Source organism: Lynx rufus, unplaced genomic scaffold, assembly GCF_022079265.1.
Source record: "Lynx rufus isolate CCGP_SWC_20201006 ecotype Redwood Valley unplaced genomic scaffold, mLynRuf1.p SCAF_26, whole genome shotgun sequence".
In the NCBI taxonomy this organism is placed as follows: Eukaryota; Metazoa; Chordata; class Mammalia; order Carnivora; family Felidae; genus Lynx; species Lynx rufus.
The window spans coordinates 14097843-14112890 of NW_025814841.1; the positions used below are offsets into that span (position 1 = coordinate 14097843).

General features: G+C 38.6%; 1 protein-coding gene across 1 annotated transcript in view; it reads left to right on the top strand.

The window, feature by feature from the left end:
• RUNX1T1 (RUNX1 partner transcriptional co-repressor 1) overlaps positions 1-15048 on the top strand; it is a 112543-nt gene that overhangs the window by 84476 nt on the left and 13019 nt on the right. The window contains exons 9-10 of the mRNA XM_047088985.1: positions 8671-8739; positions 13924-14114. Of these exons, the coding sequence (XP_046944941.1) occupies positions 8671-8739; positions 13924-14114 (260 nt within the window). The remainder of the gene's footprint in view (positions 1-8670; positions 8740-13923; positions 14115-15048) is intronic.

Consider the following 15048-nt stretch of genomic DNA (forward strand, 5'->3'; position numbering starts at 1 on the left):
ACAGCCTCTGAGAGAACCTTGTTTTCTAGCTCTGTCTTTTATTTTAATAAAACACTTAACCAGGAAGAGACATCTATTAGTTCTGTAGTTTCCCCACTGCCGCTTGCAAATTAGTAACGAAGGTGGCACTGTTGTCCAGTGACTTGACCTTGACTTAAGCTCGCGTAAATTCTTCATGAATTCTAGTTCTATACAGGACTGTTTATATAGCCGTGCTTTAGAAGTTGGATACTCAATATGTGGTCGTCTTTTATATTAATATGTGAGTATTGTTGGGGTTATAAATAGAATACCGTCACAAATACATGGAAAAATCCTGAGCCCGGGAGAACTTTTGAGTGGCCTGTGAACTTTTGCCTTACAATTAATAACAAGATGTCACCGTTTACACTGCTGGCCACGACACGTGTGTTCCATCTGAGTAAACTTAGTGGTGATGGATGTGTGTTGATCCGTGTTTTGTCATTTCGTTTTCCTCCTTGCTTAGCTACATACCTGTCAGCTAACTCAGGTTAGGGCACAGTCCAGTTCGTGCCACAAACGAAACTAATGACATACACGTGCTGATCAGGCTCATGACTTTGGCCTCATTTATTGCCCATGGCTGATTCTCAAAAATTAAAAACTTGTATGTAGTGGCTGTGGATCATAGTATCTTTTTTATTAAAATTATTCTTTAGGCAGTAACGTTTCCTTTGTGCTTAGGCTTGTGGATTGCTACTGGTCGCTGAATGCTGAATGCCCATTACCGTAATAAGTGTTAGAGTAAGAAAGACTCCAAGTCACTTACTTTACCCTCTGGGCGTTATTCTAAAGTGTGTTTTAAAGACAAATGTGCATGTATTAGGTTTTGTTAAGGCAAGCAATGAAAATAGGTTTCACTTTAATTTGAACCAACGATTGTCCACATAAAACTATCTTAGAGCCGAGCTGGGTAAACATCCTCGTTTTCTTTTTCTTATTACGAATAAAAAATTGGCTAATCGTGATAGGCGTTTTCAGGACAAATAAGGAAGATATTTGTAAACATCCAGTATAGGCAAAAATTGAGAACCTTAAAGTAAATACAAGTTTAGGAGTAGAAGTGTTCAGTTTAACCTGCTTTATTGAACAGATTCGTTGAGTCAGTACTTACTTCTCGAATGTTTATTGTGTGCCAGGCCTTGTGCTAGGCAGTGAGATAAAGGAAATTCTTCTTTCCTTCCCTTGAGGAACTTTTAATCTATTGGAAAGATAGGCGGGGCCATAGCTGGGGGCCTGGTATCAGATGCCACGTCAGGTCGGTTCCCTGAACTGACAAGACGAGTATTATCTGCTTCCCTACTATAAAAGAAAAAGTTCAGAAACTGATAGGACTTAATGCCTACGTGTGTTATTTTCAGCACGCAGAATCTAGAATGCATTCGATTGTCACCACTATTGCATCCACATTTGGGTGATGCAATTGTGTATTCTCCAGGAAGCTGGGTTTAGTTTCCCTGCTAATTAAAAGAATAAAGTTGGTTTCAAAACTTCTTAGGAGTACATAAATTAAATTATTTCCTGTGATGCTTCATGAACTCATAGTTTTGGTAATACGAGGTTGCTTTGACATTAAGCTTTTGTGGATGGTATTATTCAAAGACTACAAGCATTTGCTTTCTTTGTTTGGACTCTGACTGTTTTCTTTTAACAAACAGTCATGCCCCTTAGGGACACAGAACCCTAGATTGCCTTTCAAGAAACCATCACGACTTTAGAGGTTAACTTGTCAAGAGCCACACGATGTGCAAGTTTAGGCATCCCGCATGTTATTTCGTTGTGCGTCCTTTCTTAGCCTTGAACTCTTTCAGTTTTGTTTCGTGGGGCTGGGCTGTGGCTCTAAGACAGCCGGTGGTTTGTAAACATGGACCACAGGCATTCACATTAGGCGCTTCCTAAGGTTCTCTCCTAGGTTTTAGAGTTGAATGTATAGATGTGTAAACGGAGGATCGGAGATTACTGGTTGATGAGTCTATTTTCTGCTTCTGGAAAGTGTGGAGTGGCGTATGTGTGTGTATAGATAAGAGCTATGGAGATGTCTATATCTTCACGTACTCGTAGATTTCCATATCCTACAGTAACGGTACACATGTTTCTTTTAGACTGATTCTCTCAGTTCTGCAGCTGCTTCCAAGGTCAAATGAAACCTGCAGAACTTCGGAATGATAATATAGGAGATTATCTTTAGTTCCAAATATTTCCTTGGTTACCTCCCTAGCTTGGAAACACTGGCAGTGTTTAGTCACACACAAACGTTCTGAACATTTTTAAACTGCATTTGGAGGGGACTGGACAGAGAACATAACCTCCATGACCGCTGTGTTATATTTACTGACTCCCGTGCTCACTTTCGAAATACAGCCATAGTGTTAAGTCAGTGTGAGGGATTAGTAAGAGAGCATGATTAATCTATTACCAATTAAATTTCGGGAATTTTCCCCAGATATTAAATAAAGGCCATTTTGAATAGCCTCTTGAACAAATTTAAAAATTGAGTACATACTGAACCTGTGATGTTATTTCTACTCTTTAAGTCAAAATCAGGTTGATATCTTGAAGGACTCTTCAAAATAATTGGGTTTTTTTTTCCCCTAGAGATGAGATTTGTGTTATTTTTGTTGTTAACTCTTCACTTTCCAGGAAAAACTCCAAATATTCAAGGACTCAAGTTAGAAAGCTAATTCTTAACCCAGTTGTCTCTGTTTTCAAAGTATGACTTGTTCTTTGTACACTGAAGTTTTGTTACGTTGTGAATTTCACTGAAGAGCGAGTTAATGCCATCAGAATTGACGGATACAATCACTGAAATAGAATTGCTTTTGTACGTGCAGGTAGGTAGCTGCCCGTTAGCACTTCCCGCGCTCCCTCAGTGTTTATCCGGATCCCTCTGCTGCTGTTTTTCTCCACCTTTGTCTCCATTGCTCTTTTCTCTCAATGTGCTACTTGTATCACTGTCTTGGCTCCTAACATTTTATTTACTTTAAATTACTTTCTTTTTACTGCCTGTGGACTGTTCTAGAATCTTTTTACAGCTCATCTTGTATTTGTGTGCCTTCCTTCTGTGTTTCTCAAGAAGTCTTTTATACCATTAGAATTAAGAGAAGTATCTAATGATGGACTAATGTCAGAGCCTGAAACATATATCTTTGAAACAGGAATACATTTTTCTGTGTGTGTGTGTGTGTGTGTGTGTGTGTGTGTGCGCGCGCGTGTGTTGTGAATGTGTGAATGTTGTGATGACAGTATATGGAATTTTGAAAATACCTGCATGTATGTTTTGGTGAGGGTTGAACTCTTGCCAGAAAGGGAAATGTCAGAAAGAGGTTTTTGTTTCTTTTAAATGGAATGTAGAGTCAAGTTATTCATTCATAAAACGCTCAGAAATTCCAAGTTTGGCAAATTGATACCACCCTTGTCTCAAGTAGATTGGTAGGGAAATTGGTATTTTAAAATTCCACTGGTCAGAAAGCTTTATGATTGTCATATAATCAAATTATAGAATTTCTCATTACTGTCGAAAACCTCAGGAAATCTAGCGTGACGGTTAAAAGCACAGATTGTTTGGATGCGAGCTTCTACTCCACTCCTTCCTAGTTTCATCACCTTTGGCAAGTAACTCTCTGTGCCTCACTTTCCTCAACTATAAAATGGGGATGTTTCTGTATTAGATGAGTTAATAGGTATAAATCATACAGTGCTCGACCTGTAGTAGAGTAATAGCTGTTGCTATTATGTCTAGCATGTAATCTCAGAAAGTACTTTATTTTTTTTTAATTTTTTCAAATTTTTTTTAACATTTATTTATTTTTGAGACAGAGAGAGACAGAGCATGAAGAGGGAGGGGCAGAGAGAGAGGGAGACACAGAATCTGAAACAGGCTCCAGGCTCTGAGCGGTCAGCACAGAGCCCGACGTGGGGCTCGAACTCACGGACCGTGAGATCATGACCTGAGCTGAAGTCGGATGCTTAACCGACCAAGTCACCCAGGCGCCCCTCAAAAAGTACTCTAAAGGATAGTGGTGGGATAGTGGTTTTGCTTCGTATGCAAGATTATAAAATTAGAGTAGATTCTTAGGTATTTTTTCATTCTGGAAATATCTCCAGTTTTTAGGTAGCTGCTTTATTTAACAAGCAGAAAAACTAGAAAAGGGGAATTCTGTTTTAGACTCAGTAAATACGTTGTACCTTTGAGGCCCTACTTCATAATACAAGGCTATAGAAAAATAGTTTTCTCCCAACCAAAGAAATACATCTTTTCTTACCATCAGATTATAAAAACCACAACACGTTATTCAGAGTATATCTGCATATAAAAGTTTAGTGTTTTATACACTTATATTGATTCCTTTAAACCACACCATGAAATTCATTTCAAGACCATTCAGCTCAGCTCCTAAGGAAAGCGCCTACTGTATTTAAGTGTGTTGGGTTAAAAAAGATGGGAGTATTAGTTAAATATTCCCATCTTTTAAAAACAAGGAAAGATGATTACCTCCTCAAGCGCTGGGTATTTTTATTGTTAAAAACAGAAATCCTAGTGTAGTTCTGGCTTCTAGGTTTGGTTTGGGCTTCTGGGACACAATATTGAAGCTTTGGAATTTATTATCCTTAAAAATAATAAGTAGGATTTATAAAGATGAACTCACCTCACCTGTCCTTTCCTTTGACGGTTTTTGTGATCGATATTATCATGATCTCAGCCTCATTCTGCCCACTACAGGATGAAGGCCATACCTAGGTGCTGCCAAGTTTTGAGCCTTGCTGTCCTGGGTCAAATGAGGTCCCATTGGTTCTCCAAAGGCTATCAGCTCATCCCTTCATATATATTGATGGCGGCCCTTGATGTTTCTAGTATCCAATGGTCTCCATTCTTTCGTAAGTGTAGCGCATCTTCCATCTCATACATTGTAGATTGCTTTTTCTGTTCTTCTACGTTTCTGGTAACAACTCCCGCGCCTTGACGCAGTCTCCTCTTTGCATAGATGTGTTGTCCTCCGGAGGCCCCTCCTCTTCTCCTCTCACCCCCCAAGCAATTTGCTTCCCAGAGCAAGCCATACTGATGTAGGGCTTTTTTACAATTTTGCAGTTTTGAAGTAGTTACGTATGTATACATTTCACATTTTAAGCCATCTCTTACCTTTGTTTCTGTGACTACGTTTTACAACAGCTATCCATTTTATAGCAACTGGTATTTTATAGGTGGTTAATATTTAATGGTTTAAAAATTAGGTTCTTTAAAATCTGGGCCTTAAAAACATAAGGTATTTTGCATAGGTTTGTCTAGAGCAGTCAATATTCTATCCTAAGGAAGCCTTGGGAGATAAGTTGTCTCTTGTCATATTGAGCAACTTCAGGATGTTTTGTTTGTTTGTTTTGGTTTTTTTAAAATGTTTATTTTGAGAGAGAGAGTGAGAGACAACAAGACAAGATGTGTGAGTTGGGGGAAGGGCAGAGAGAGAGGGAGAGAGAGAATCCCAAGCAGGCTCCATACTGTCTTCAGCATAGAGCTCGACGCAGGGCTTGATCTCACAAATGGGATCATGACCTGGGCTGAAATCAAGAGTCAGATGCTTAACTGACTGAGCCACCCCTGGATTTATTTGTTTTTTAAATTCAATATTGCCTATATAGACACTATTATTGCTGCTACTTCAACAGAAGATAGTACGTTTATTAGTCATTTGGTTTCTGTAGTGACAGTGGTATTCATCAGTGTATCAAAAATAGAATCTGAAGAATACACGTATTGATCATTCATTTGGTTGGTAGACCTGATGCTTAGCTAGGACACAGTAACTTAAAACTGGAGAGGGTATTGTAAAGTATGTATGTATATATGTATACATATATGTAAATCTTTGTCTATTTTATAAAAATAATTTACCTGCTTTAGATTCTTCTCTTATTTTGAAAAGAAATTATTTAAGGAGGTAGAGTGGGATTAAAAGGACTTTTGCTTGGTTGGCTGTGGTGTTTCTATCAGGTGTCAAGGTGAGGTGGAGTATAAGTTTATATGTCACTGTGAATTTTAGGGAGATACAGACAAGGTGAAATACTGCACAACTTTCCAGTATGGAAAGTGTATGGACCTTCACAATCTCTATTGTACAGCCCCTAGGAAGGTGACACATAATTAAGCCTTGGACATTATCTTTGAGTAAATTGGGGGGCTATCAACCTTCATGGGTTTTAAATAAAATTTATAAGAGTATCATGTAAGAAAGTTGAGAACTTTCCAACAAGGAATAAGACAGTGAATTACTAACTATGTAAATAACTTCTATCCCCAAGTGACATGCTCGGAATAAAAAATCACTGTTGTATATTGCTTAATCCAAATCTCTTCAGAGTTGTTTGTTTGTTTTCTTTTTTAAGTTTCATGCTATATGGATTTAAGTGCTAGGAGAAAAAAGAAATTTTAAGGTGCTTTTTTTTTCACCTTAATTCTTGATGAGGAAATAAGTATCCATTCTTACTGGGCAGCCTACGAAATAATAATAACAGCGATAATAATAACAAAGGTAATAGCATGTAACGTCTAATGAGAGTTTGGGATGTGTGGTTTCCAGCATGCAATAGGAAGTACCTCGTTCAGTCTCCATAGCAGTGCACCTAGATGTTGTATTAGTGTCCCCACTTTATAGATATGGTGACTGAGACCTGGAGAAACTAGCTTGCTCAATGTCACCAGCCTAGTATATGGCCAAGCCGGGATTCCACTTCACTGGGCTCTAGAACAAACTCTCTTCGGCCTATGCTCTCTGGGGCCAGTAATTAGTATCTTTCATGCATGGCCTGTGGATAACCTAACATTACCTTTCCCATTCCCTGTAATAACAATTGGCCATTTATTAAAAAATATAATTTTTATAAGGGTATTGATCTTTTCTTAATCCAATAATTGGAAAACACTTTTTTTTTTTTTTTTTTTGCTTCTTTGGGGAAGGCATGATTTTTCTGTTTCTCTTCAGACTTTGCATATCTATTCTTATCTAATAAAGTGTACTTAAGCCAAAATCTGTTCCCAAAAATTGTCTTTAAAAGCTGCCATAAGTTCATCTCTGATTCATTGTGCTGTATGGCTAAATGTGAACTTGATTACACTTTCTTTATTTCTTTTGGAAATAGTTATAGTGATGTGGAAGTTAAATCTTGACAAATCTAATTAGCCATATCATATTTTCTTGAAGTTGTGTGTGCTCCAAACAGTTTTATCTAGCTGTTTTAAGGATGAAAATTACCTAAATAAAAGCATTTTGGTTTTCATCATTTTCCTTATAGAAGTCAATGTGTGCGTGAGAATGCAAGGGTATTCCAGTCCATCCGATTATCAAGTAATCATGAAATTATAATGAAAACTTAAAATAAAATTATATATTTGGATAATTTTAGATTTGAAGAAATATTGCAGAGATAATACAGAGAGTTTCCACATGCCCTTCATTAAGATATAATAAGCTTTTGCTAATTGAGAATAGTTGGGGAAATCTTCAGTTTTAGTCAACTGATAAATGTGTGTGCCCTACAAGGAATCAAAACATTCAAATCTATTTAAGGCATTCAAATGTAAAATTGTATATATACTTAGCTAAATTGATTGGGCTTTTCTGTTGTCTATACTCTGTATTCTGCTACTTGACATTTTTTATACATGTAGGGAAATTTTTAATGACTTGACATTTATCATGGGTTGAATGATTGTTATATTTACAAAAGTTGAAGTGATTTTTTTCTTCCCCCAAGCCCCTAAATACATTTAGGCTTTCAGGGAAAATTCAATGTGGAAGACATATAGTATATATTTTAACTATGGAAGACTGTATACACTTTATTTTCAAGCATATATAGGAAAATATTAAAGGTGTCCTGCCATTTCCATGAGCATGTTATTTTGGAGGTTAGCATTCCTACATCAGTTTTCTTATGATGTTTTCTCAAACTTTTAAAATTTGCCAAGTATGATAAGCACATTTCATTTAATGTGAGATGTCATTTTCTTTTTTGGAAAGCAGGTACTGATTCTGTTTTGTTAACCAAATACCTCTGAATCCATTCTAATGATTCTCTCTTGCTTCCACACGTCAAACCCCTATGATCTAATGTGTGTGAAAATGTTTCGTGCTCAGCGAGATTTTTAAGAAGTAATTGTGAGAACTGGTTAGCCATGGAGTAAGGCTCACTATTTACTGAAAGGTGGTGGAATCAGAGCTGTGTGAAAATTAACATTAGCCTAAGATTTGAGTTTCCAACTACCAGTTTGACTCTTGGAGGGAAAACTACCAAACACCATTCATATTCTTTAACAAAATAAAGTATGCCTATGAAAATCCCCACAGTTGAGAGCGTTCTGGGAGCAGTGCTCCCAGACGTCATAGTGTATAATGAAATCATGGAAGTTGTTGAATTTCGAGCATCCAAGGCATTTAGACCAACGGCCTTCTGTTTTCCTTGAGCTCTAATGACCGGCCTTGCTCTTCGTGTTTATTTTCTAGAAGTGAAATGCTCGGCCTTTTAAAAATTATGTTTTTGTAGAGCAGCCAAGAGAACAGGCATGGCCGGTTTCTACTGTGTGTAATGACATAACGTGCTTATGGTGCTTTCTCCCCCCCCCCCCCAACCCCCACCCCCTGCTTTGCATCCTTTTCCTAGATGCGCATCGGGAATTCCTTCACAGGCCTGCTTCTGGATACGTGCCAGAGGAGATCTGGAAGAAAGCTGGTAAGAACTGTTGAAAACACGCGTCTAGCGTTCTAGCAGCTGTGCACAGTTGTTCATGCAGCCATGTGAGGAGCGACAAGGAGGGCCTTTCCTGCTAACGACAACAAAAACAAAACAGCCCCCCGCCACAAACCAAAATTTTAAAATCCTAATTAATATTCTTCACCCAGGTCTTATTAGAACATGGAATCGTTTTTATTTTGGTAGCAGCTGCCAGTGCCATGTAAGTGACCGTCTGGCAGTCTTTCTGTTATAATCCTCCGTTTTTCAGGTGCTTTCATGGTTTCAGGCCGAAAGCTGGCCTAAGAGGTCTCAGCTTATGTGCAGTGTATTCTTAATGGAAAAAAACTTGTAGTGTTTTAGAAATTAAATCAATCGCCTACGTCTGTCTTTTCACCTGATGTTGTAAAATTGAGATATAATCGACACGTCTCCTAAATTCTTAAGAAAATCTCAGCAAAACTAGTTGACTAGTTTTTTTTAAATGTTTACACGTTGTTTGAGAGAGACAAAGCACGAGTGGGGGAGGGACAGAGACCGAGGGAGACCCAGAATCCGAAGCAGGCTCCAGGCTCTGAGCTGTCAGCACAGAGCCCAATGCGGGGCTCAAACCCACAAACCTCAAGATCATGCATGACCTGAGCCGAAGTCGGACGGTTAACCCACTGAGCCACCCAGGTGTGCCCCAAGGCACTCTGAGATGTTATGATTACAACCAGTATCTGAAATTGATCTGTTCTAATTAATATTCAAGGACCATAGCTAAGTTATTTTCTAAGTTAAATGACAAAGTTGCTTAACTTCTGTTTTTCCCCACCATATACACCATCATATTTTCATTAAGAGATACTGCTCTACCGTTGGGGGCTGATTTCAAGTTCTTGGTCACACGTTGACTTTACACAGTTCAGATCTGGCAGAATCTTGGTGGACCACCAACACTAAAAGTTCAGTCAAAGCCTTGCAAAAACCAACTCAAGAGATAAATCCATAAGCCTGTTTCAGGAGTTAAAAGATGATGTGACAGACACAGACTGTGACTTTGAGCTGCCATAACCCCAACTATGAAAATAGTTTGACTTGAGAAACTGGAAAATACTACTTCTGCAAAGGATCACCTGGGTGTTGGGCTAGGAACCCTATTCAAGGAGAAATAGTCAAGGGAAAGGGTCTCTTTGGGTTGTGATTTGACCCAGCTGTGTCTGTAGTTTTTTTGCAGCTTGTTGACAATCTGATCATTTGGCTCTTATCCAAGACTTTTTATAGCTTTCTCAAAGAAATACCTGTTTTTGTAAGAGTGGTAAGGAGTGTCCAAATCTGATAGTATTCTAGGCTTCGTGACTTAGATAGAGAACCAGAAAACTCTCTTGCATGTCTAGGATACAAATCAGACAGATCATTCAGTTTAAAGGTTAAATATATATGTTGCTCAGCTGCATAGTATAATTAGATTTATAGAATCACCTCTAAGATTTCTTCGTGGGTCACAGGATACTCCCAAGCTGTTCAAATGTGCTGAGTGTCACCTGTCTGGAAAAGGAATGGCTACATCTTCTTTCTCACCACTTTTTCTTCCCCAGTTTTAAGCTGTCAGTGCAACTTACTCCACTAAGAGATATAAAGAATTGCCATTTTGGACAGCAGAAGGATGACATTTTATGTTGTGGGAGAGAGTCTTTTCTCTGTATTTGCCTTATTTATGTGTCTTTAAGTTAAATCCGTGATCGTCCATAAAGAAAAATTGACAGTAAAGTCTTGTGTAATCCAAATTCTTTTTCTGTGCTATTATCTGCTCAAGTCTTTGTTTGACTGCTATTAAGTGAGAGCAGATTTTTCTGAATAGACCACCGTTGTGGGAAAGTCAACTTGAATAGCTATGCACAAAGGAAGTCCTACCATAAGTGGTAAGCAGTGGAAGCAGATTCAAAACCGCACTGTATATTTTCCACGTAATCAGGTTTTTAAAAAATTCAACATGTCGTAATCTATCAAGTCCCCGATTATTTTTCCTCACTGTTTTGTGGGTTCCTGAAACTAATTCTGGATATATTTGACATGGTGGGGGCTTCACGAGGAGAGAAAGAGCAATACTTTTATCGTGTAAACATTTTTTAGATGTGCCTGTATTCTATCGTAGGTTTTCCATCTCAAATATGACTTAGGAGTGATGTCGATTAAATTTGTGTTCTTCTCACAGCGGTATCCCTAATCTGCTGCATAAGAACAGTGTGGGGATAGTTTTCCATGGATGGATGCTAATATTAAGGAGTATATTAAATCTCCAAAGTACAGGTGGCAGTTTCATCTGGAAATCTTGAATAACTACATACAGTATTTATCTTTATAGGCTTCTTGAAAAGCATTTGTGGTGTTCATAGTGTCAAGGCATCCAGCATGATGAAAACACCAAGGGCAGAATGTAACATCTGCAACTCAGCTTGTTACAATTTGAAAGCTTTTCCCCCCAAGATTCTAAAATTTGCTGTGGGCAAAATTTTTTTTAGAAGAAAACCTACAAAGTGTATCTTTGCAATCAAAGCATTATACATTACCTTTATGGCAAAAGAAAGTAAATAAAAGAAAACTTAAAGCATTTGAAAAATATCAAAGGGGCAGAGCTCTCAATTCAATGTTGTATAACCAGCACATCCTTTTTCACAGAAAATTATAATTGCACAAAGTATATCCTGTGCATGAAAGTATATCATATAATATTTAGCACCATTTTATTCTGAAATGATTTGAGACTTGCAGAAAAGTTGCAAAAAAACAGTGTAAAAAATTCCCTTATGCCTTTTACCCAGTTTCCCCTATTTTACTGTACTGGCTTTAATATCTTTCTTTTCTTCTTTTCTTCCCTCCCTTTTTTTCCCCCTGTTATACGTATTTTTTGCCATCCATTTGAGAGTAAGTCGCATACGCGATGCCCTTTGACCCTAAAGATTTTAGTGTGTATTAACTGAGACCAAGGGCATTCTCTTATATAACTATAGTACAAGTACCAAAATCAGGACATTAACAGTATTTAACTCACAGATCTCATTCAAATTCCTCATGTTGCCCCAGTAATAGTTTACAACGTAATATAACAATATACATTATTTGAATATTTGGGATCCTAACAAATGTTGAAGGACCCATCAATTTTCTCCTACAATTAGTATTTTTTAAAAGCAGCAGCAAAAGCAACAGAACACGCTGTAAAGGTATGAAAACTCTTCATCAAATTGGGGAAAAAATCCAGCATAAAGATGGTTTTCAAGTCACAACCGAGTGTTTTCTTCAGTATATTTCTTTTTCAAACGATCAGTGAATGTTTGCAGTTGGTAATAAATATTCAAGCACCTTGCACATGTCCTACCAACTCTCTTTGCTGATCTGTATATGCCTGTGGGATTAGAATAGGAATGCATAATTTAAATATAAATTGCCTGATTTGCATACACAATTAGTCAAGCTACAGCTTTGATCGTAAGCAAAAATTATTGTCCTGTATTACCACTTAGATAGAATTTTAATTCACCTTGAATATTCAAACTAAATTAGACCCTGGCTGTCTAGTTAGAAGGGCAGTACTTCCCTGGTCCCCCAGGTCGTTTACGGTAGAGTAATAAAGGCATCTTTTCACCTCCTGGTGAAGAACGTGCTTCCAACTCTGTGCAGTGCTCTGTTTCTGTCCAGATTTTAAATGGCATCTCTCTTAAAGCAACCAACAAAGGCTTAACATATTTTAGTTAATATTTCCGGTCTGGATCGTTCCCTTATATTTTAGTTTGTAAAAACATAGGAGACAGTAAACTGCAAGTGAAAGGACTTCAGATATAATGTTGTTAAAGGGACAGAAGCTACAAAAGTCATGACAGCTAATTAATAGTGGAAGGCTTTTGATGATCCTCAAGTCCTGGACTGTAGATGTGTGGAATAAACCACAGACGTGTAAGAAACCATAGGAGTATTTGCATCTCTTACATTTTTAATCTACAGTAAAACATTTTTATTAGGAATCTATGTTTTTAATTAAACAGAACATTTAATTAAGGTGCGTTTTAAGTGGGTGAAACAATTAAGTGCAAACACTTGAATGAAACATGTCATAATTAGTTTTAATAGAGTGTTAATTGGTACTAGGTTTGCCAAGTTAATAATTACTGCTTATTAAATTTTCAATTAATCATTGTCATTTTGCTTTGAATAAAGATGAAAATTAGATAAACTAATTTAGGGGGAGGATATTTTCCCTTGTTAATTAGAACAGTTAATTTTTTTTAATGGAAATTACTTGTTTTAGTTGTCAATCTCATATTGTACATTAGTCAAATCTTTGCACCCTTTCCACAGCCAAAAATAAAGAGCTAATTTGACACCTTGCAGGTTTCCAGGCAGGCCTGATTGTTTTGGCCTCTGGTAGGGTTCAATTACATTTGTCTAGTGCAACAGTTGGTTATGTGAAGCTGTGTATGTGTTCAATTGAATAGGTGGACAACAGCTTAAAATATGGAAATGAGAAAATGATTTTTAAAAATCCCTATCATTCAGTCTGTACAGACATATATGCACATTACTCAAGAAATGACTTAAGAAAAAGAGAAGCTGGATCATCTGTTTCATCATGGATTGTCTTTACAGGGTCTACACTGTCCAGTTGCCATCTGAATGCCCTTTCACTACTGTGCTGTATGTTTCACCAGCAAAATAATTGTTAGCACTTATATGTGTAGATGCGTAAAGTCCATCCCCTTCCTATTTTTGTTTTGAAAGCTTTACTCATGCGCTCCCTACGTGCATAATACCACATAGCATTGTGGCAAACCACCTTAATACAGATGTCCGAATTATCCAGAAAGGTTTCTGGTGGTCGTTTTGTCCTTTAACTCTTTACGTTTGATGTCATAATCATTTCTGGAGGTACTGGTTTGGTAGAAAAGTGGTAGTGATGCTACATTAGTTTAAAAAATATTCCCAGACATGCAAGTTAAAGGGGAAAACAAAAAATCTCACTCTTTGTTTTCCTAAATGAATTTCCAAAATCTGCTGGCTTTTTAGACAGCCAGGACAACTGCCCAGTACCTGGGATGAGAGTCATGCCTGTAGACTATAGAATTCTGTTTACCAGCGATCAGTATCCAAGGTCCCGCGCTAACAGGGAAATCTTCTCTTGTCCCGTGTGGCCTGCCCCGCACGCAGAGGAGGCGGTCAACGAGGTGAAGCGCCAGGCGATGACCGAGCTGCAGAAGGCCGTGTCTGAGGCCGAGCGGAAAGCCCACGACATGATCACGACCGAGCGCGCCAAGATGGAGCGCACGGTGGCTGAGGCCAAGCGGCAGGCGGCGGAGGACGCGCTGGCCGTCATCAATCAGCAGGAGGATTCGAGCGAGGTGAGGTGCTAGGGGGAGTGTCCAAGGCACGCAGGGCGTTTCCGCTAGTCCGAGCGCTTGCTTTTGATTCCAGGAGGTCACAAGTAAAAGCGGGTACTGGCTTTTAGACAAACCGATCTGCAGGGGCAAAATGAGAATAATCTGGGTGGGGGCGGGGGGGGGGGGGCGTCCCAGCACTTGTGGAATCCATCAAGAGCTGATCAAATGTTGTCTAAAAGAACAACTCTGCCAAGAAAAGGTTTTTAATATATTTGGTGGGTAATAGATTCAAGTGAAATTCTCATAGCTTCTTAGCACTTGGCTGTGGGCACACGTGTATGTCAGTGTGTGTGTGTGTGTGCACGCGCGTGTGTGTGTGCGCGCGCGTGTGTGCGTGTGTTTGGTTTCCTTCTAATACAAGGGGTTTTTTGTTTTTTTTTTATAAATTTTTTTCAACGTTTTTTATTTATTTTTGGGACAGAGAGAGACAGAGCATGAACGGGGGAGGGGCAGAGAGAGAGGGAGACACAGAATCGGAAACAGGCTCCAGGCTCCGAGCCATCAGCCCAGAGCCTGACGCGGGGCTCGAACTCACGGACCGCGAGATCGTGACCTGGCTGAAGTCGGACGCTTAACCGACTGCGCCACCCAGGCGCCCCAATACAAGGGGTTTAATAGAGACGTCCTGTGCAAATGTGCTCTCCCAAGATATGACATGGCTGGGATCACAGCCACCCCCTTAACCATTGGTCCTAAAGTCCAGCGCGAAAACAGCACCTGCCTCAATTCAACGTTTCTGAGAGATCTTCTTTCTGCACGATCTGTTTCTCCCCTTATTTGTAATAACCATTATGCGAGTCATTTCATAGCATAACATCACAGTCGTCACAATATCATTTGGTATTATTTCAGCATATTAAAACAGACACACGTACACATAGCCCAAATGGCTCAA